Here is a 20,010-nt window from a genome sequence, read left to right as displayed (position 1 = left end):
GATCATTGACGGGCTCTGTAAAGAAGGACGAACTGAGGAGGCATTGAGCTTGTTCCGGGACCTAACCAGCCGCGGTCTTCAGCTTAATGTTGCTAGCTATAACTCATTGATTAATGGATTATGCAAATCTGGCCGCTTGGAAGAAGTACAGAAACTTCTAGCTGACATGGATAATGATGGAGTTTTGCCTAATGTCCACACTTACAGTGTTCTCATTGATTCACTTTGTAAAGTCGATAAAATCCAAGATGCGATCTCACTGTTTGAATCGATGCCAACAAATGGTGTCGAGCCTGATGTTGTCACATTCACTTCTCTGATTGTTGCGTTGTGTAAGGTTGGCCGAGTGGAAGAAGCAAATCAATTCATCAAGAAGATGGTCTGATTGTTAAAGGTCAAAGTGTTCGATTTTGTAATATGTTTTAAGGTCAATATGTGAGAATGATTATTCCAAATGTGAAAATCTTTGAAGATAGTGAGTTAAGTGAATATCAATTTGATCTCAGATGAGCTAGATAATACGGGTTCGTTTACTAATCGAAGCGTCAATGAGCATGGCTACGTGTATGAACATTTGTCCAAATAATTCTTTTAGTTGATAAAGGTTATGCAGCAAATTGAACAAAATTCATTTTGGTTTCTTGAAGATGAGGTCTGTTCAATGCACACAAAATTTTATTCCCGGGATATTCAAACCAAGTTAACATGAATAGTTTTTGAAAAAATGACAATGTACACATAAACTAGAGACCAAATGTGTACATTGATGTTCAAGGGATGACACAATTTTTTTAATGGATGATTTTTTTTAATGACATCTTCAACATGTAAACAAAAATGCTGAGGTATAAACACACAGCAAATTCTATATAAACATGACAAGAGACAAGGTTCCAAGGGCTTCAATTCTATTGATTCGCTGCCCTTCAACATGTTGTTTGGTTCGGGACATGTTTTGATTGCCAATAGTCTCTGCAGGAACAAGTCCCGTTTTCGAAACAATGAAAGCGACTCGAATCCCTCAACAATAATCCTTCTCTCGACGATCTTCGAGACGAACTTGATGGCGTTATGGCAATCGACGCAAGTCCTCAGATTCTCTTGAAAACCTTGATCGTCGTTCCCCGCGGAGTCGTTAAACGACCCCGAAAGCGACCGCGAGCTTCTCAGCTGTGACGAGACAGGTCTTGCTCTTTCTGCGCTACTCTTCGATGTCAGGGAAATACCCATCTTCCTTCATCCTCCTCCGGAGCTCTTTCAAAAACCCGTCTATCTCTCTGTATCTCGGGTGCGATTTGTCCCCGGCCACGAACACGTGTTTCTCTCTCCCGACCTCGATCCAGCTCATCCCGGGCCTCGACACGACCTTCTTCTCGTCCATAACCTTTCTCACGCTCGCGGCTTCGACCCACAATCCCGATTTCGAGTACGCGTTCGCGAGAGTGACGTAAGTCGCGGGGTTCTCGGGCTCGATCTCGAACAGAGCCTCGGCGGCTCGTTTCGCGAGCCCGAGGTTCCCGTGGATTCTGGATCCACCGAGCAGCGCGGCCCAGAGGTACTTGTTGGGCTTCAAGGGCATCTCGTCGATGATCTCCTCGGCTTCTTTTAACCGCCCGGACCGAGCCAGCAAATCGACAACGCACGCGTAGTGGTCCGGGGTGTGTTTGATCCCGTGCCGGGATTTTATCGAGCGGAAATACTCGAGCCCTTTGTCGACGAGCCCGGCGTGGACGCAAGCGGAGAGAACGCCGACGAATGTGACGTGGTCGGGTTTCGTCCCCGATTTCAGCAGCGATTCGAAGACTCGGAGCGCCTCGTTCGGATAACCGTGCTGAGCGTACCCGACGATGAGCGAAGTCCACGAGACGAGGTCTCGGTCGGGCATTCCTTCGAAGACCCTTTTCCCTCTCTCGACGTTCCCGCATTTCATGTACATGTGGACGAGGGCGCTCCCGGCGAACGAGCTCGGGTCGAACCCGGAACGGGTCATGTACCCGTGGACCTGCTTCCCGAGCTCCTCGGCCGCTCGATCGGCGCAAGCGTTCAGAACCGAGGCGAACGTGAACTCGTTGGGCCTCGTTTTCCCCGAGCCGACGACGAGGCTCGAGAACAAAGCGAAGCCCTCGTCGCTCCTTTTCTCTTCGAAGTACCTGTCGATCATCGCGGTCCACGAGACCACGTCTCGATCGGCCATCTTGTCGAAGACGTGCCTGGCTTCGTCGACGCTCCCGCATTTTCCGTACATATCCAAAAGGGCGCTCCAAACCACCAAGTCCGAATCCAAACCCGTCCGAGTCATGTGGCCGTGAATCTCCTTCCCCGTTCTCAGGCACCGCACCGCGCCCGAGGCCGCGAGAGCACTAGACACTGTGAACATGTTGGGCTTGAGATTCTCGCCGCTTGTTCGCATCGTCCGAAATAGCTCCAAAGCCTCTCGGGGCCGATCGGAGCGGACGTAACCGGACATCATCGCCGACCAAGAGAAGTTATCTCTCTCGCCCATCTCGTCGAAAAGCTTTCTTGCCCGATCGGCCTGCCCCGATTTCGCGTACCCGGAAATCAAAGTGTTCCAAGAACACAAGTCTCTGTCGGGCATTTCGTCGAACACCTTACGTGCCTCGTTGAGGCTCCCACATTTCACGTACATGTCGATGACCCGGTTCGAAATGACCGTCCCGGGAACGAACCCCGAGGCTTTGGTGTGAGCGTGAACGGTTCTTCCTTCTTCGAGAGCTCGGTGTTGAAGGCAACGGTGTATCAGAGCTGAGTAGAGTAAAGCCGAAGGCTTTTCTATATGGTCGAGGAGTCGAACAGCCTCTCTCAGACGGTTCTGCGAGCACAGGACATCTATGGCTTCCGTGTATTTCTTTTCCTGGCACAGACGACTTACGAGGCTCTCTTTAGTTGAGTCGAACTTGAAGAAAGGCTTGTTGGAGACAGGTTTACTCAAACGGGTCTCTGATGAAGATGAAACGTTTCTCTTATGGTGCGAGATTCTTGTAAAAACCAGACGTTTCATAATTTTATTTATTTTCTTTCGACATAAGATAAGAGCAACGAGTTCAATAAAAGGGAATAGCTTTACTCTTGACTGATGCTATGTAGTTTTACACTATTTCTATGGTGTTAGTAATTAAGCTTGACTTGGTTCTCATTTTGACCGTTTGTCTGCAAACAATTAGGACCGATTTTACTTATGTTCCTCAACCAATATTATTTATATTATCACATAAATATATGGGTATATATTGAAGAACCAACATCTACGGCCAAGCAAGCACAAGAGAAGATAACAAAAAATAAATCACAAGAAACTAAAGAAGGGACGTACCGATTTAACATTGGTTTCATATTAAAAAAAAATATTGAAATCTTTACACACCAAAGTTGTAATTTTTTTTTTGGGACAAATAGTGGGTTCATAAACCCCTAAAATTCATGAGACATTTCCATCAAAGCCTCATCTTTTAACTCAATTTACATCAAAGTCAAGACTAATAGCTTTTTTTTTTTTTTTTTTTTTTTTTTTTTTTTTTTTTTTTTTAATATATTACAAGTTCTAAACATAAAGACCATTTAAGAGAAACAACAAGAAGAGACAAAAACAACAAATATATCCGAAATAACGAGGCCAACATTGATTTTTGAAATCATCTTGGTCACCACCACGTCGCAATCCTTCCAAACGAGCTTTCTTCAAAACGAGCTTTCTTCAAGTCTTCCAAAATAGTCATAGATTCCGCAACAATCGGACAAAAAAGTCGGGCGAGAAAAGTAATATAGGCCAAAAAACCAAATCCAATAGAGTTTCGGAAAATACATCTCACCACGCATGTCAATATTATTTAAGAATAATATCAATTTAATATATTATTTAAGAAAATTGTCAATTTAATTTACAATATATAAATAAGTTACGACGGGTAATTAGGACTGTATTTTTAAATATTATATATTTAAAACTTAGTTTTAATTAAGGTAACCATAATGTTATTTTAAACAGTTTGTTCTTTATCATATTGAGCTAAAATGATATTATTTTACCTAGTAAAGGTAAATCAAACAATTATTATCATTATGATATATTGAAAAATGCTAAACATATCCGAATTTGTAATTTCCGTACAAAATGTGGAGTTGAAATTCTATGACTTCGTTACAAAAATCAAAGTTTAAACTAAAGAAAATATAACAAGAATGAACAGAACTAGAAAGCAAAACAAAGTAGGAAAGAAAATAGGGCGGTTTGTCGACCTGCGGATGCGAAATCGAAAAAAAGAAGAAGAAAATCCGTTCTAAGAAGATGAATTTCCAAATGCTGAGCAGAAGATCCTCTGGTAATTGTTCAATCTTCTCTAGTTTTGCTCATTTTCGATCTTGTAGCTATGCTTATGGTAGTAGTACAACTGAATTTGAGAAATTGGTCCAAACTCGGTGCAAATCTCGAGACTTGTCTATAGGCGAAGCTCTGCGTCTCTTCAATGACATGTCTGATATGAGACCCATGCCCTCTGTTCGGAGTTTTAATCATTTGATTGGGGCAATGTCGAAGATGAACCAGTGCTCCACTGTGGTCTCGATGTACTCTCACCTCGTCAAGTTTCGTGGGTCCGATTTCGAACCCGATGTTTGTACTCTCAACATCGTTGCCAAATGTTTGTGGCGGTCAAACAGTGCGAAGTCAGGCTTCTCAGTTCTCTCAGTGGCCATTAAAAGCGGGATTCGTCCTAATTCGTTCACCATGAATACTCTTCTCGACGGGCTTTGTAAGGAAGGTTCTATGGCTGAGGCTATGGATTTGTTCGAGAAGATGGTCGAGCAACAGAAAGAGTTGTGCAGCGAGGCAACATATGGGACCATCATCAATGGGTTTTGTAAGGCCGGAGAGACCCAACGGGCAATCGGTCTTCTTAAGCGAATCGTCAACTTTGAAGGGATCAAACTGGATTTATACAGCTTTAATGCGATCATTGACGGGCTCTGTAAAGAAAGACGAACTGAGGAGGCATTGTGCTTGTTTCGGGAACTGACCAGCCGCGGTCTTCAGCCTAATGTTGTTTGCTATAATTCACTGATTCATGGGTTGTGCAAATCTGGCCGTTTGGAAGAAGTACAAAAACTTCTAGTTGACATGCATAACGATGGAGTTTCTCGGGATGTTCATACCTACAGTATTGTCATTGATTCGCTTTGCAAAAATGAGAAAATCGACGAAGCGATATCACTGTTTAAGACGATGCCATCAAAAGGTGTCAAGCCTGAAGTTATCACATTCAATTCTATAATTGATGCATTGTGTAAGGCTGGCCGAGTGGAAGAAGCAACTCTGTTCATCGAGAAGATGGTCGATTCGGGAATCCTCCCCAATGTCTACACATACAATTCTTTGATCTACGGGTTGTGCAAGTTGGGCTTATGGAGAGAAGCCAAAGAGCTGTTTGAAAAAATGAAGGATCAAGGTGTATCGCCGAATGTAGTAACATACAATATCTTAGTGGATGCTTTCTCCAAGGCTGGAAGGATAAAAGATGCTCTGGCTGTGTTTGGGTCGATGATTCAAAGAGGTCTAACTCCTGACGTTATCACATACAGCTCTTTGATATGTGGGCTGTGTCGTTCGAATAACACGGAAGGAGCCAAGAAGTTGTTTGACAAGATGGTCACACGGAAGATCTTCCCAGACATTGTGACTCTAAGTATTCTCAGCGATGGCTTTGCTAGGAATGGGAAGATGGATAAGGCTCAGCAATTGTTTGAAGCAATGATTCAAAATGGTTCGCAGCCTAATCTAATAACTTACAACACATTGATACATGGATATTGCCTACAAGGTGCAATGGAGAAGGCAAAGGAGATGTTTGAAGAAATGTCATTTCTGCCGAATATCATTTCATACAACACTCTGGTCAAAGGCTACGTAAAAGTGGGACAAATAGATGTTGCTCTCAAGCTTCTCAAGGATATGATCTGTGATGGTGTGGTTCCTGATTATATAACACGGAACATTTTGAAGAAGATCCACGCTAAAAAACCTCTAGTCATTGCTCAGTAGGTGGGTCCATGTTCATCAGCTGCAGGTTTATTTCGCTATTTATTTTACTTTTATGCAATTTTAAAAAATTTGCACGAGCATGAACAAATTTTTCTCGCGCAGTTGTGTTAGGCACCAAAATTTGGAATCAACTGCACCTAACAAATTTTTCCTTTTATGGAAAATGATTCCATTATTACAGTCTGTTAGGCACCAATTGTTTTTTTTTACTATCTTCTCGCATTCTGTAGCCTTTTTTCCTTTCTTTTGTATCACACAAAGATAAAATCTATCAACTGAGAGTGTAATTACAAGGAGTTGATGCGATGCGAGTATGTGTTAATTCTTCAGTTTAACGTTTCTTAATATGTTCATTCCTAATTTAATTTGATCAGGAATGAAAACGGGACGCTCTTGTGTGTTTGGAGCATTTGGCGAAATAGAAAGTGTAGATTTTTAATGACGAGCCGGCTGCAGAATCGTAGGAGTTGCTGTAACTTTTATTTAAAGAAAAAAAAAACCAGTGGTTCCATTTCTCTTGCGTGTTTTTAAGTGATGAATCCAATGTGACTTCGAGTTTTATTTCTTTGACAAAAGAGGTTCAATGTGCGAACTGTGAAACGTTTTTAATGTTCTCGCTTTCATCCATAAAACAAATACATTACACCCAATTGGTCAACACCCAACACAAGAGATAGGTCGAATTTAATCTAAAATTAGTCGTAAAAATTAGATACAATTTAAAATTGGTCGAAAGAACAAATATTTGGGCGAAAATCACAAAAACACTAGGAATTGGATGAAAACCAACTTCAATTGGTCAAAACTGAAACACTTGGTCAAAACTTTCTCAGAAACTATAAATGGGTATTGCCTACAAGGTGAGATGGAGAAGGCAAATGAGTTGTTTGAAGAAACGTCATCAAAGAATATTCTGCCGAATACCGTTTCATACAACACTCTGGTCCAAGGCTGCGTAAAGATGGGACGAATAGATTTAGCTCTCAAGCTTCTCAAGGATATGATCTGCAGTGGCGTGTTACCTGATTACCTAACAAGGAACGCTTTGAAGAAGATTCATGAAACGAGGCTGAAATCACTTGTAAAATAACACTGCAATAGGCAGCGGTTATTACTTATTTAGGACATGTTAAGGCTCATAATTTTTCGAGTCAGAGTAACATATTCTGAAAGGACTTAATTGTACCTTATTTCAACTCCTAATGCATCAGCTTTTTATTTTGTTTACGGTTTCCACTTTTGGAGAACATGGTTGTAAATGGTTGAAAACATTTTAAGCATTTGATCTTACTGATTTTTGTTACTAATGATTATCTTAAGACTTTGTTTTCCTTTCATCAGTTGGCTCTGTAAATTGTTCTATTGGGTGCAAAGGGACTCCTGTAATCTCTCATTGAGACATTCATCAGTGAACATTTGCAAAGGTTAGGTAAGCGTTCTTTTGGTTAGAAAGAAAGGTTCACTCCTCCACTGATATATATAACTTTTCTCCTCCACTAATATTATCTTCAAAGAAAGAACATTCACAAATATTATCATATCCAGGTTTAAGACATGATTTCTTAGCTTTTAATAGCTTTTTTCGCTGCATATGTGTAACGAAAGCCAAGTATAATTGAGTGATTACTCACTCTAATTGATGCTCATAATAAAGATGGCAAAGTCTCTCCCTTCCAAAACTTAACGGACATGCTTATAATAAGGTTGTGTACCCAAAGAAGCCTGATATGCTTCTTACCAATTATTTGCTAAAGAAATATACTAGCTTGTTGATCAAGTAATGTGTGTTATTGGAAATGAAAAAAAAATGCAAAAGAAAAAAAAAAAAAAAAAAACAGCAAAGCAAGGAAGGCTTTTTCAGAGACAAAAGTAGCCTTGAACGAAAATTATACGTACCATTAACGCAGTTATCTCGGTTATATGCAAGGCTGATAGAGATAAAGACAATAGTCTGGTATTTATATTATTCACACAATACATGAAGTGAAGAATAAAAGTATCATCCACATCAGCGTAGTCGTCAATTCCATCTCAGCAACCACACTGACTCTTCCTAAGATATAGCCCCTCTCAAACTCAGTGATCGGAGAAGCGAGAAAATTGAGTTGCTTTAGTCAAAACATCAGCGAGTTTATCATGAGAAAGAACATGTTTATCGCGAAGAACACCTTGAGCAACCTTCTCCCGAACGAAATATAAATCCATCTCCACATGCTCCGTGGATCAATATGATATAATGATAATATGAAGACCCAATTAAGAAGTACCGGACAGATATCGCAAAATCCGTTTGACAGCCTTCCAATGAGACTCGAGTCGGTTGTGCGTAAATTGAAACACCCGATTCACAGCGAACGAGATCTCCGGCCTTGTTATCGTGATAAAGTCTTCCTATGCGGTCATTACCATAGGCAGATACGTGAGTTCAGCGTACTGACAGGTTTTTACAGTGCAAGACATAAAAGGTTTCGTGCTTCAAAGTTTTGCTTCAAGTCACCAATCTAACTTTCAACAGCAGAACTTGAACTACCGGTGATGAGAATGTCGTCGAAATATACCAACATGGACATAGAAACACCATAACAAATATGGATAAGAAGAGGTAGGTTACTTTGGAGATAACAAAACCACACTTCACCAAAGTATCAGTGTCACAGAATGTTGGTCATCACAGAAACAGTTTCTTCTTTTACAATCGAGCAAAAATAATATAATTTTACCTTTACAGCCCTTTCGTCGATTTGGGCCATGTTGTGATGGGCTTGCTATTGGGCCTAAGGCCCAATAGTGTATTCTTCAGGAGTGAGGTCGATTCCTGCTCCCACAGTAATCAGAAGAAGCTACTCTATTAAGGAACATATTAAATTGCTTAGCTATAGAAGGATTTTTTAAGCTGGTAACCATTAGAAAAGTCTGTTTTTAATTCACGACCTCCTCTCTTAGCATAATATTTTTTTATTTATTTTTCTTATTTGTTTTTTCAAATTTACGAAAATGCCATCTGAAAATTAGGTTCTTATTATGTCATTTGACCCATTAGAACGAATCCTTTGAATGAACCAAACCCCCCCAAAACCAAAACCCCCCAAAAACACCTGTGATAAATAGTTTGCCACAATCTGCAGTACAGGTTTGTACAACTTTTCTCTCTAGTTGTCCCTTTTTCCCAATTCTAAATATATGTTACACTACAGTTTGATTTGCTATTGATCAGTCGTTTCTGTTCGGTTTTTGTGAAAAGACCGATAACCAAGAAGCTTGTGCAATTTGTTTGGAAACCCTGACTATCGGAGAAACCGTTCACCATCTCCCATGCTTTCACAAGTTTCACAAAGATGTAAGGTTTCAAGTCTTTTATAAGTTTCTGTTTTCAGTGCAAGCCATAATCTACTGATTCCTGGTATTTTTTTTTTTTTTTGGCTGGGAACTACTTTGTTCAGTGTATCGATCCATGGCTCACCCGCAAAACCTCGTGTCCTGTTTTCAAGATGTCCATCACCTGAACTTGTGTTTGGATTTCAGCTGCGCTAAAGCGGATAATCTTTAGCTGTTCCCAGCGCTATTTTTTTTAAGGTAATCACAGTTTTTTTTTTTTTATTGTAATAATTGAATTATTGATATAGCTGTTAATCAGATTAGAAATAGTATACCTCCATGTAATGGATATTTCTATGGAAGGGTGCTTATAAAAAGTGCCCAAGTATACCCCCATGTAATGGATATGTCTATGGATATTTCTCTAACTCTTTATTTCAATCTCATAAGCATTGAAATTTCGTCTATTTGAATGTAGATCACAAAAAAATATGTCGATACCGGAATTTGAAGACGACTCGGAAACAATAGGTTCAACGCCACCAAATTTACATAATAATGTCGAGCAGGTACGAATTTTTTATACGTTTTCCTTGCTTGATATAATATGAATAAATACTCAAATAAAAGTATATAAATTACAGGTTCCGGATGTCGCTCGTCCAATATTCAAATTGGATGTCGATAGAAGAAACTTCAAATGTAAAATTGGAGTAAAATGTCGATGGGCCGAAACTGTGGATTTCCTAACAGAAGTGTTGAAAGACTATCCTGAAGGTTTGCAATGGTTTAAGGATTCTCAATTCGGCCACTTGTTCGATATCCCAAATCATTTGGAAACCAATTTGGCGGCGATGTGGATGATGTTATGTCGAGAGGTGGAAAAAAAACATGAGAGTTGGTTTGTCGTAAATGACATACTTATCCGATTCTCTTTGGTGGAGTATGCTTTAATATCCGGCTTGAAATGTTCAGATTATCCCGATGGTTGGAAAGATTTTGGAAGCGAAGCCTTTAGAGAATTTTACTTTCCAAGTATGAAGAATGTCGGTTTTGTGGATATCAAAGACAAGCTGTTGCGAATGAAGATCGATTGTCAAGGAGGTCAAAAGAGAAGTAAAAAAAAAAAAACATTATTCTCAATGAAAAAATGAAAACGAATAAATTGAAGATAGCAGTGTTATTTTTTTTATCCTCGGTATTGCTTCACCGAGATAAGAATACGACTAGGAGATGTGGAATTGAGAATCGTTGATGACTTGGAGGCGTGCCGCAACTTCCCTTGGGGAAGAAATTCTTTCGATTATCTCATGACGAATATTAGAAAATCTGATATAGTGAATAGGTCATCACTTGTTCATGACAAAGGGGCATATTGTGCTACATGAAGTTTTTGTGGGTTTGTTCTACCTTTGATGGTAAGTTTTGTTTGTTTAGATGGTAAATATTAATTAATTGTTAAATAAAGCAATTGTCTAATATTTTGTATTTACTTGACATTTATGTGCAGTTGCTACCATTTGAGTGCATATCGAAGTTTTTACCACACATTGTCGATCGTAGAATCGATGCGAGTGATGACTCGCCAAGAATCTGTCGATGGGAAACAAAATTTAAAAAGAAACAGCCCCTCAACTATCTTCTATTTTTGGTGAATCAAAGGTTTGTCTAAGTCTTCAATGTTTTGAGTGAATAACTTGATTGTTGTTGAAAAAAAATAGATTTGTACGAATTAATTGATTTTCAGGATATAAAGATGAAATTGATCCAATAGTTGATAAATGGATTTCAATACTAGAAGGCGGAGCGAAAGTGTATTGGGAACATTTACTAAAATAATTAATTCATGTCATTCATATAAAAAAATAACATTAGATTCATAATATAAATTCAAATACTAAAATAATTAATTTATGTCATGATAAGATAACTGACACATTCACCTATCAAAAAACTGTGATAAAATTATTGGTAACTAAAAAATTTTAAAATGATAAATTTTTATGGGTTAGTGGCCTCACAGACCGGTCCAACTGGCCAGACCGGTCCGACTGGTCCCACTGAACTAGCTCCAGTCGACCCAGTTGAACTAGTTGACTACTGTTTGTGTTCATAACTTAAGAATCGCGAAAATCATGAAAACTTGAAAATTTTCATAATTTCTAATTTATTATTGATTATGGATTTATAGAGCAATGTTACTATTTTAAATATTTTGTAGTGTAAGCATCTTTAACATTACCATAAATTTCTTACTGGAGATGTTGGCGGCGGAGGTCGTCGGAATCGATTACGATGGAGGTTGCTGAAGAAGTTGGTGGTAAAGGTCGCCGGAGATGGTGACGGCGACGGCAACGTTGGAGCTTGGGGAATATGGCTGCGTTTTTTTTATCAGGCTTTTTTAAAATAAAATATTATTAACTTCTTACAAAAGAAAAGGACATTTGTGTGATATTATAACTTTCATTTAAAGATGAGGTCATGGACTTAAATTTTGTTAAGAAAGAGTCATTGATTAAAAAAAAAATCCCTTTTAAGGTCAAAAAACAAAAGGACTAATTACAATTGAGTGATACTGATGAATTCTTGTGTTTAATGCGAACATGCTACTTAGGTTCAAGATAGATGTGAGTCGCTAAGATGTTTAGATTGTTTATTGCTCGAGAGAGATTAGGGTTAACATTTTTTTACCACAAATGATCCAGTAGCTTCTTCTCCGCCGACTTTCGCCGATTTTCATCGGCATTTGATTCTATGCATAACAAGAAACCGTAAATCTATTTCCTAAGTTGATAAAAGTATCCATTGTATATTAAATCAAACAAAGCTAATCAAAATAAGGATTAATTTCATTTTTGCCCCTTGAACTTTTTGATGAACGAAGCTAATCAAAATAAAAGTATCCCACTTTATTTTTCGTTACAACCGTTTACCATCAACTTATTAGTTTTTTTTCAAAACTCATCATTCCGTCAAATATTTAACAGATTTACCCAGAAATTAAGGGTAAAATCGTAAAACTGTATTTTATTTTATTTTTTCTTTTCTTTTTAATGTAATATATTTAATAATAGGGTATTATATTAATCAAATCGTAAAATCCGTAACATCGTAAAACTGGTATTATATTTAATATATTAATATATAATTGTCCGAAGCGAAAAGAAATTAAAGGCCATGGATGTAGAACAAGGAAAAAGAAAGTAGAAGAAAGAGCCTGTTTGGGAAAATGAAAAAAATAAACAACGATTGAAATGAAAAATGTAAAAGAAAAGAGAAAATATAACGTTGGGGTTTTAATTTTTTTTTTCTTTTCATGAGAGAGAGAGAGAAAAAAAATTGATTAACTATTAAAATTAACATATTTTAAGGGTATATTAGTAAATTTATTTTCAAACCCATTTATGTGTTGACACGTGTCAAATTTTGTTAAAAAATTTGACGGAAGAACGAGTTATCAAAAAGCTAATAAGTTGATGGCAAATGGTTGTAAGGAAAAATAATGTGAGATAAAGTCTGTCGTTTGTCAAAAAGTTCAGGGGCCAAAAATGAAATTAATGCTCAAAATAAAAGACATGCAAAATCAGCATACAACATCAGTTCGTTAGAGATTCATATAGTTCACTTTGGTTATTTTATTTTATTATGATGATTAATTTTACTTAGAAAAATTGTAAATTGAGAACAAGAAGTTTGTGAAAAAATGTACGTATAGTTAAATGAGAATTTATTTTCTGTTTATTATTTCAAATTTTGTCTTTGTTTATCTTATCATAATGATATCCTAGTGTATCAGGATAATTATCTGATTTTTATTTTATCTCTAGATTTTATGTTATTTTCCTGATTTCTAGTGATATCCAACCATGTTTGGCTTCCTATAAATAAAGAGGAAAGGTGTAAGATATAATGCCAGAGAGGAATAAAATACTGGTGAATTTAAGTATATACTAAGATGGTTAATTTACTTTACTATTATGATTAATTTAATTTAATTTAGTTTGAAAAACTGTCAATTGCGAACATGAAGTTCGTAAAAAAAGAAATTTGGTCTAGACTCATTTCGAATCATTACGGTTAGTCTACTTTTCTTTGATGAATAATTTAATGAGATTTGTAAACAATTAGCCTTCTTACAGAGGTGGCTTTTAAATTATAGTCAAACTATCTATTTATTTAGGCAAATAGCCCATATTTTTCATTCTTCCAAAATTACCCTTCATTTAAACTGTTTTAACTGACTCTCTTCCTCATTTCGTTCCTCCGATCAATTTCACGGCGATTTTTTCTTCCAGTGCACGGCACGAGAAGAGAATAGGCGATTTGCATCTCACGGCAGCGATTTCTAGATTCTTCCTTGGATTTACGTTTCCTATTTCTTCTACAGGTTTGAATTAGCTTTTTTTTAATTGATTCCATGATTATACAACCAGGATCATCGATTTGGCTTCGTTGGAATATATTTTTAGGATCATCGATTTGTAGATTTTCATATATTTTTCTTATATTGTTCAGAATCGACTTCGTTGGAATATATATTCTGTGTGTCTATATTTGAATAATGGAATTGGCCAAATCTGAGATAGGTATGTTGGTTTTTTCAAATGGTAAACATTATCGAACGGCGATTTGTAAATATTATTTACCATCGAACGGCGATTTGTAAATAATATTTACTTATCATTTTTATGAATAATCTAACCCAAAATCGTTCGGAGATGACGTCTAGGGTTCAGTTAATTCTGTGTGTCTATATTTGAATCATGGAATTGGCCAAATCTGAGACAGGTATGTTGGTTTTTTCAAATGGTAAATATTATTTACTATCGAACGGCGATTTGTAAATATTATTTACTATCGAACGGCGATTTGTAAATAATATTTACTTATCATTTTTATGAATAATCTAACCCAAAATCGTTCGGAGATGACGTCTAGGAGTTCCCCGACCTGTTCTCCGTCTGCGAGGTCCGCGGCGTCGGAGCTGCAGAGGCGCGCGGGGGAGTCCGGTCGGGTGGAGTTCCCGGAGAGTTTGATGTTTGGGCGGGCGAAGAAGGAGGTGGTGGAGTGGGTCGGGGCCCGGCGGAGAGGAGGCTCGGGGAGGCGATCCTCCCGGGGAAAGGCTCGGTCGAGGCCGTGCTGCGGTGGTCCACGACGAGGCTGATCGAGACCTAGATCGCTGGCATCGAGGCTCCGATCCCCGTCGTCGTGGTCGTAATGGATTAACGCGATCCTCCCTGTTCTGCTTCCACAACCCTTGCTCTGATCTTCAGCTCCTCCGTCACATTCCGAGCGTTCAGCGGCTGCTCCGCCGCGATCGGCCACGCCGGAATCGGCACCGTATTTCGCTTTGGCGGCGGTGGTGGTGAAGCTTGCGAAAAATCGTTACTTGTTTGGTGAGATTGATTGGACGAGAAATTCAATGGAGCGAATTCAAATGAGGTTTGAGTTTGCTCTATGACTACATGCTTCGTTGGATTGTTTGGTGAGAGGATTGGAATTTTGGCGGTGTATTATTTGAACGAAGGGTAGTATTGAAATATTATAATGTTTAGTTGTGAATTGAGCTAGTTACTTAAATTTTGTGATAGTTGGGCTAGAATTTTAAAAGTGGTAGTCAATTTGGGCTAGATACCTAGCCGGCCCTAATTTAATATACTTAGAAAACTGTCAAATTAACTTAAACTCCTTAAGATAATTGTCAACTTTATTAAACTAGAAAAATAGTTTTTGGAATTCAGCGGAACTATAATTTTAATATTGTTTAATTAAATTATAGTTTTGATTGTTGATGATCACGGAGTTATTTTATTTTAAACGATTTGTACCTTATTATATCGTGCAAAAGTGATATCATTTTGTCTAATCAGGATAAATTAAAAAGTAACACCATTATGATTAATAAAAAGGGTAGGAAATTGTTTAGTTTCAATAAATTCTTTTTAAAAACAATTAGGATGTTATAGTATAACCAATTAAAATTAATGAATTTGTAAAATCGTTAAAGTTTGTCTAAAATTAATGAAATAACTAAAATATGTAAGTAACATGTTTCTATAATTTTTTAAACATTGTGATTAAATATTTTGAATATGATAAATTGTTTATATCAATCGTTAAAGTTTTTAGTGACAATGTGGACGACGTAATTTGAATAGTTTGTTGAAAACTTAAAATTTTAATATTTTCATAATTACATAATTTTAAATGACTTTTTGAATAATTTTTCCATTTCTTTACAAAATGTAAAGTTGATTATCTTACAAACTGTAAAGTTTAAACTCAAGACAAGACATTATAGTGATAAAAAAAAAAAAAAAACTCAAGACACTATAACAAGTAATAATGAATTGAAAGTATGAAAAAATATTAAGAGTATCTCTCGTGTTTAATCGAAATGCAAGATTTATCTCTTCGATTTATAGAAATATCAGACATATCCCTTCAGTTTAATATAAATGACATACTTAAAAATGTTATATTACAAATATCACCCTTTTCGTTTACTTTTTACAAAAAAATAATTTGAACTCCCCAAAATACCCTTAATAGAATAAATATTTATTTACTAATTTATTTTTTAAAAAATCAAAATCTCTACTTATAAAAAAAATCCATAACTTTTTATAAAGAAATATTTTAATTTAAATTTTTTTTTGTATATAGAATAGAAAATATTTGTCACCGGAAGTCTAAGAATTATTAGATAATCACCTTTTGTAATTTTTTTTTTATAAATAACCACCTCAACTTATTTACGGCACTCAAAAAGACAAAAATACCAAAAAATATTCCCGTCCATTTTGGGGTTTTTTTTTTGTCTTTTTAAGTGTCGTAATAAGTTAAAACGACTATTTACAAAAAATTTATAAAAAAATTGACTATTATATAAAACATTATAAGTCAAATGACTATATAGCTAAAAACCCTAAAAAATAACTATAACTAAAGCTCAAGATTTAGAAATAAAAAAATTAAATAAATAAATAAAACTCAAGGGTTTTAAATTGATAGGGGTACCGGGTAGGTTTACGCTTTAAAAAACCCATTTATCCAGAGACTTGTGGAAGTACAGAGTCCGAAATCAAATAGATTATTATATATACATAAATCAAAAGGCACTCACATCTTGAGCAGAAGAGCTTCAGGTAGAGAATCGACGAGCTCCGGATTGCTGAGATTGGAAATGGGTTTGAAGATGAAAGCTTTCCAATTCTTAACTGGTAATTCTGCTTCTCTCTTTGCCCGTTTTCGTAATTACAATTCACATGCTCAGTTTGAGGCATTGGTCCAATCTCGGTGCAAATCGAGAGACTTTACTGTGGTCGAAGCTCTGCGACTCTTCGATACCTTCTCTGATATGAGACCCATGCCCTCTGTTTGGAGTTTTAATTGTTTGATTGATTCAATGTCGAAGAAGAACCAGTTCTCCACTGTGGTCTCTATGTACTCACACCTCGTTAGGTTTCGTGGAACTGATTTCCAGCCCAACGTCTGTACTTTGACCATTGTTGCCAAATGTTTGTGGCGGTCAAACAGTGCGAAGTCAGGCTTCTCAGTTCTCTCCGTGGCCATTAAAAGTGGGCTTGGTCCTAATTCGTTCACCATGAATACTCTTCTCCACGGTCTCTGTAAGGAAGGTTCTATGGCTGAGGCTATGGATTTGTTCGAGAAGATGGTCAAGCAGAAAGTTTTGTGCAACGAGGCGACATATGGGACCATCATCAATGGGTTTTGTAAGGCCGGAAAGACCCAAAAGGCAATCGATCTTCTTTATCGAATCCTCAAAATTGAAGGGATTAAACTTAATTTATACTGTTTTAGTGCACTCATCGACGGCCTTTGTAAAGAAAGACGAACTGAGGAGGCATTGAGCTTGTTTCGGGACCTTACCAGCCGCGGTCTTCAGCCCGATGTTGTTTGCTATACTTCTTTGATTAATGGATTATGCAAATCTGGCCGCTTGGAAGAAGTACAGAAACTTCTAGCTGACATGGACAATGATGGAGTTTCGCCTAATGTCCACACTTACAGTGTTCTCATTGATTCACTTTGTAAAGTCGATAAAATCCAGGATGCGATCTCACTGTTTGAATTGATGGAAATAAAAGGTGTCCAGCCTAATGTTGTCACATTCACTTCTCTGATTGATGCGTTGTGTAAGGTCGGTCGATTGGAAGAAGCAAAGCAGTTCATTGAGAAGATGGTCGATTCTGGAATCCTTCCCAATATTGTTACTTTCACTACAATGTTGGATGCTCTTAGCAGAAACGGAAGAGGCAAAGAGGCACTGGATGATTTTGAAATTATGAGTAAGAGGGGTCTAAAGCCTAATATCTGCACCTACAGTTCTTTGATCTACGGTTTGTGCAAGTCGGGCTTATGGAGAGAAGCGAAAGAGCTGTTTGACAAAATGAAGGATCAAGGTGTATCGCCGGATGTAATAACATACTCTATTTTAGTCGATGCTTTCTCCAAGGTTGGAAGGACAAAAGACGCTTGGGCTGTGTTCAAGTTGATGATTCAAAGAGATATCCCTCCAAACATTATGACATACAGCTCTTTGGTATGTGGGCTGTGTCGTTCTAATAATATGGAAGGAGCCATGAGGTTGTTTGACAAGATGGTGTCTCTAAATATCTATCCTAACATCGTGACTGTAAGTATTCTTGTCGACGGGTTTGCTAGAGATGGGAAGATGGATAAGGCTCAACAATTGTTTGAAGATATGGTGCAGCATGGTTTGGAGCCAAATGTGGTAACTTACAACACATTGATACATGGATATTGCCTACAAGGTGCAATGGAGAAGGCAAAGGAGATGTTTGAAGAAATGTCATCAAAGAATATTCTGCCGGATATCGTTTCATACCACACTCTGGTTGAAGGCTACATAAAAGTGGGACGAATAGATCTTGCTCTCAAGCTTCTCAAGGATATGATCTATGGCGGCGTGGTACCTAGTGATATAGGAAGGAACAGTTTGAAGAAGATTCATGAAATGAGGTTGAAAAGCACGTAAAATAACCCTGCAATAGGCAGTGAGGTTTTTTAATTTCGAATATTTACTGGTCTTAGTTATGACATGTCAAGGTTAGTTATTTCTCTTTTTTTATTTTTTATTTTTTTTTTATTTTTTTATTTCTGTAAGTTGGAGTAACATATTCCGTAGAAACCAAATGTAATACTCTGAATGTAGAAACTTTGTCTTCTTTGCTGTTTCTATTTGTCAAAGGCATGGTGGTATTTGTTTGAAACCAAATTTAAGCATTTGATCGTAATGTTCTTAAAATCACAATAATTAGGTCGTCGTTTAGTGACTGTGATGATAGTACTGGACTCGTATTGATAAAAACGAGTTGTAAAAGAAGTAAAGGCATGATATTCTAGTTATTTGTTTAGTCGCAAGGTTCGTCTGCTTCGCTACGCAATATTTTCATATTCTCAAAGCTTGTAGTAAAACTAATATGTGCCTTCAACTCATTATAACATAAAAGGCAATCAGCCTAAAACACATTTAAGTTCACATTCACCAAAACATAATAAAAATATCCAAGTCTCTGTCTCATAGAGAAAATATCTCAAGTGATAAAAATATAGCTACCTGATTGTGAACAAACTCTAAGACATTATCACGCAGCTTAAACGCCCGTCACGATTGAGCTCCCTTGAGATATTTTAATGGTAAATTTTTTTCAAAATCGTAAACATTTTCTGAATGGTAAATATTTTCAGAATTGTAAGCAGTTTATAGTAATGTAAAAGACTTTTTAAGATTGTAAACAGTAAACTCAACCATAGAAAATACATTGCTGATTCAAAATCAAGCGAAGACATTGGTGTATTCACTGCAACAATATCAGCATGTCGAGGCCCGAGTTGTGTTCGAGACGACTCAGAGCAAGCCTTCTTCAAGGACCATATACCATTACGTGTGCCATTTCCTCTCTCACTTCTCCGTTGCTTTTTCCTCTTTCTCCTGGAAGTTGTCAAAACTGAAATCTAATCGCTTCATTGCTCTGCGGTTCTGGTTTAGTTTGCAGAAAATAAAAAACCGTATATGTGAAAACAAAGCAAGATCGTTTCCGACCAAAAGCACTTTGGTAGCGGACCAACGACTTAGAATATTCACCCAATGTCCGCTCGGGGATTTCATCAAACACGTGATGGACAAGTCCCACAAATCTCAACTGAAAAGCCGGAAAAAAGACAATTGGAGTCATATGTGTAACCTTTTACCTAAATACATGAACAAGCATTACATGGATAAATAGCAGCAACAACAAAAAAAAATTTATACTTGTAGCTAGGTGTGACCTAAGCACAAGTACAATTCAAAAAGTTTTCAAACTGTTTTCTGTTTTAATGAAGAAAATCAGAAAACAGTTTTTATGTGTCTCCTAATTTTTTCACTCAACTTTTTTAATTTTTTTTTTAAAATATATCCTCTTGACATTTCCTTCTCTCCTATCAACATCATTTCATTTTCATCACTTTTGATTATCGAATTTATTTTCGTTCCCTGAAAAACTTAAGTTTTACAATTATGGCAAACTTTAAACAATCGGAACTCCATTTTACAAACTATTAATTGGTCGTGATCCTCTCGTCGAGCACATGAGTTTTCACTATTTTTAGTCAAC

The 20,010-nt window shown here is 37.2% G+C and overlaps 3 protein-coding genes and 1 pseudogene across 8 annotated transcripts; 3 read left to right on the top strand and 1 right to left on the bottom strand.

Annotated features, from left to right (window-relative positions):
* Positions 1-926: 926 nt before the first annotated feature.
* On the bottom strand, positions 927-3,068 carry LOC149394123 (pentatricopeptide repeat-containing protein At4g37170-like; annotated as a pseudogene).
* Positions 3,069-4,205: 1,137 nt separating this feature from the next.
* Positions 4,206-6,971, top strand: LOC149394122 (uncharacterized). 3 transcript variants are annotated; one of them, XR_016299715.1, is made up of 2 exons: positions 4,206-4,337; positions 6,427-6,683. XR_016299715.1 is itself a non-coding variant. In XM_089616737.1 (2 exons), the coding sequence occupies exon 1, from the start codon at positions 4,487-4,489 to the stop codon at positions 6,050-6,052; it is 1,566 nt and encodes a 521-aa protein (XP_089472863.1). In that variant the 5' UTR covers positions 4,437-4,486; the 3' UTR covers positions 6,886-6,971. The 3 variants fall into 3 exon arrangements, 2 of the variants coding, with proteins under 2 accessions (XP_089472863.1, XP_089472861.1); XM_089616737.1 differs by lacking the exons at positions 4,206-4,337; positions 6,427-6,683 and adding exons at positions 4,437-6,052; positions 6,886-6,971; XM_089616735.1 differs by lacking the exon at positions 4,206-4,337 and adding an exon at positions 4,437-6,052.
* Positions 6,972-9,117: 2,146 nt separating this feature from the next.
* On the top strand, positions 9,118-11,887 carry LOC149394121 (uncharacterized). 4 transcript variants are annotated; one of them, XR_016299717.1, is made up of 6 exons: positions 9,118-9,182; positions 9,294-9,389; positions 9,493-9,625; positions 9,846-9,936; positions 10,012-10,785; positions 10,878-11,887. XR_016299717.1 is itself a non-coding variant. In XM_089616738.1 (6 exons), exons 3-5 carry the CDS (start codon positions 9,859-9,861, stop codon positions 10,406-10,408), a joined length of 378 nt encoding a protein of 125 aa, XP_089472864.1. In that variant the 5' UTR covers positions 9,129-9,389; positions 9,493-9,625; positions 9,846-9,858; the 3' UTR covers positions 10,409-10,785; positions 10,878-11,887. The 4 variants fall into 4 exon arrangements, 1 of the variants encoding a protein (XP_089472864.1); XR_016299716.1 differs by having other exon boundaries at positions 9,124-9,182; positions 9,267-9,389; XM_089616738.1 differs by having other exon boundaries at positions 9,129-9,389; positions 10,012-10,245; positions 10,343-10,785.
* Positions 11,888-16,553: 4,666 nt separating this feature from the next.
* On the top strand, positions 16,554-18,588 carry LOC149394120 (uncharacterized). Its single transcript, XM_089618262.1, has one exon. The coding sequence runs from the start codon at positions 16,554-16,556 to the stop codon at positions 18,387-18,389; it is 1,836 nt and encodes a 611-aa protein (XP_089474388.1). The 3' UTR covers positions 18,390-18,588.
* The last annotated feature ends 1,422 nt before the right edge of the window (positions 18,589-20,010 follow it).

This window comes from Urtica dioica, chromosome 6 (assembly GCF_054948205.1).
Source record: "Urtica dioica subsp. dioica isolate 48M chromosome 6, U.dioica_male_clone48M_v1_H2, whole genome shotgun sequence".
Classification (NCBI taxonomy): domain Eukaryota; kingdom Viridiplantae; phylum Streptophyta; class Magnoliopsida; order Rosales; family Urticaceae; genus Urtica; species Urtica dioica.
This window is presented reverse-complemented; position numbering and strand designations above follow the sequence as displayed.

What these genes read in the sequence shown, in the direction of transcription:
- LOC149394122 (XM_089616737.1), top strand. Translation starts at nt 4,487, where the DNA reads ATGTCTGATATGAGACCCATGCCCTCTGTTCGGAGTTTTAATCATTTG.
- LOC149394121 (XM_089616738.1), top strand. Translation starts at nt 9,859, where the DNA reads ATGTCGATACCGGAATTTGAAGACGACTCGGAAACAATAGGTTCAACG. An exon ending in TACATAATAATGTCGAGCAG is followed by an intron (nt 9,937 to 10,011) that starts GTACGAATTTTT and finishes TATAAATTACAG; the next exon opens with GTTCCGGATGTCGCTCGTCC. An exon ending in GGATGATGTTATGTCGAGAG is followed by an intron (nt 10,246 to 10,342) that starts GTGGAAAAAAAA and finishes TGAAATGTTCAG; the next exon opens with ATTATCCCGATGGTTGGAAA.
- LOC149394120 (XM_089618262.1), top strand. Translation starts at nt 16,554, where the DNA reads ATGGGTTTGAAGATGAAAGCTTTCCAATTCTTAACTGGTAATTCTGCT.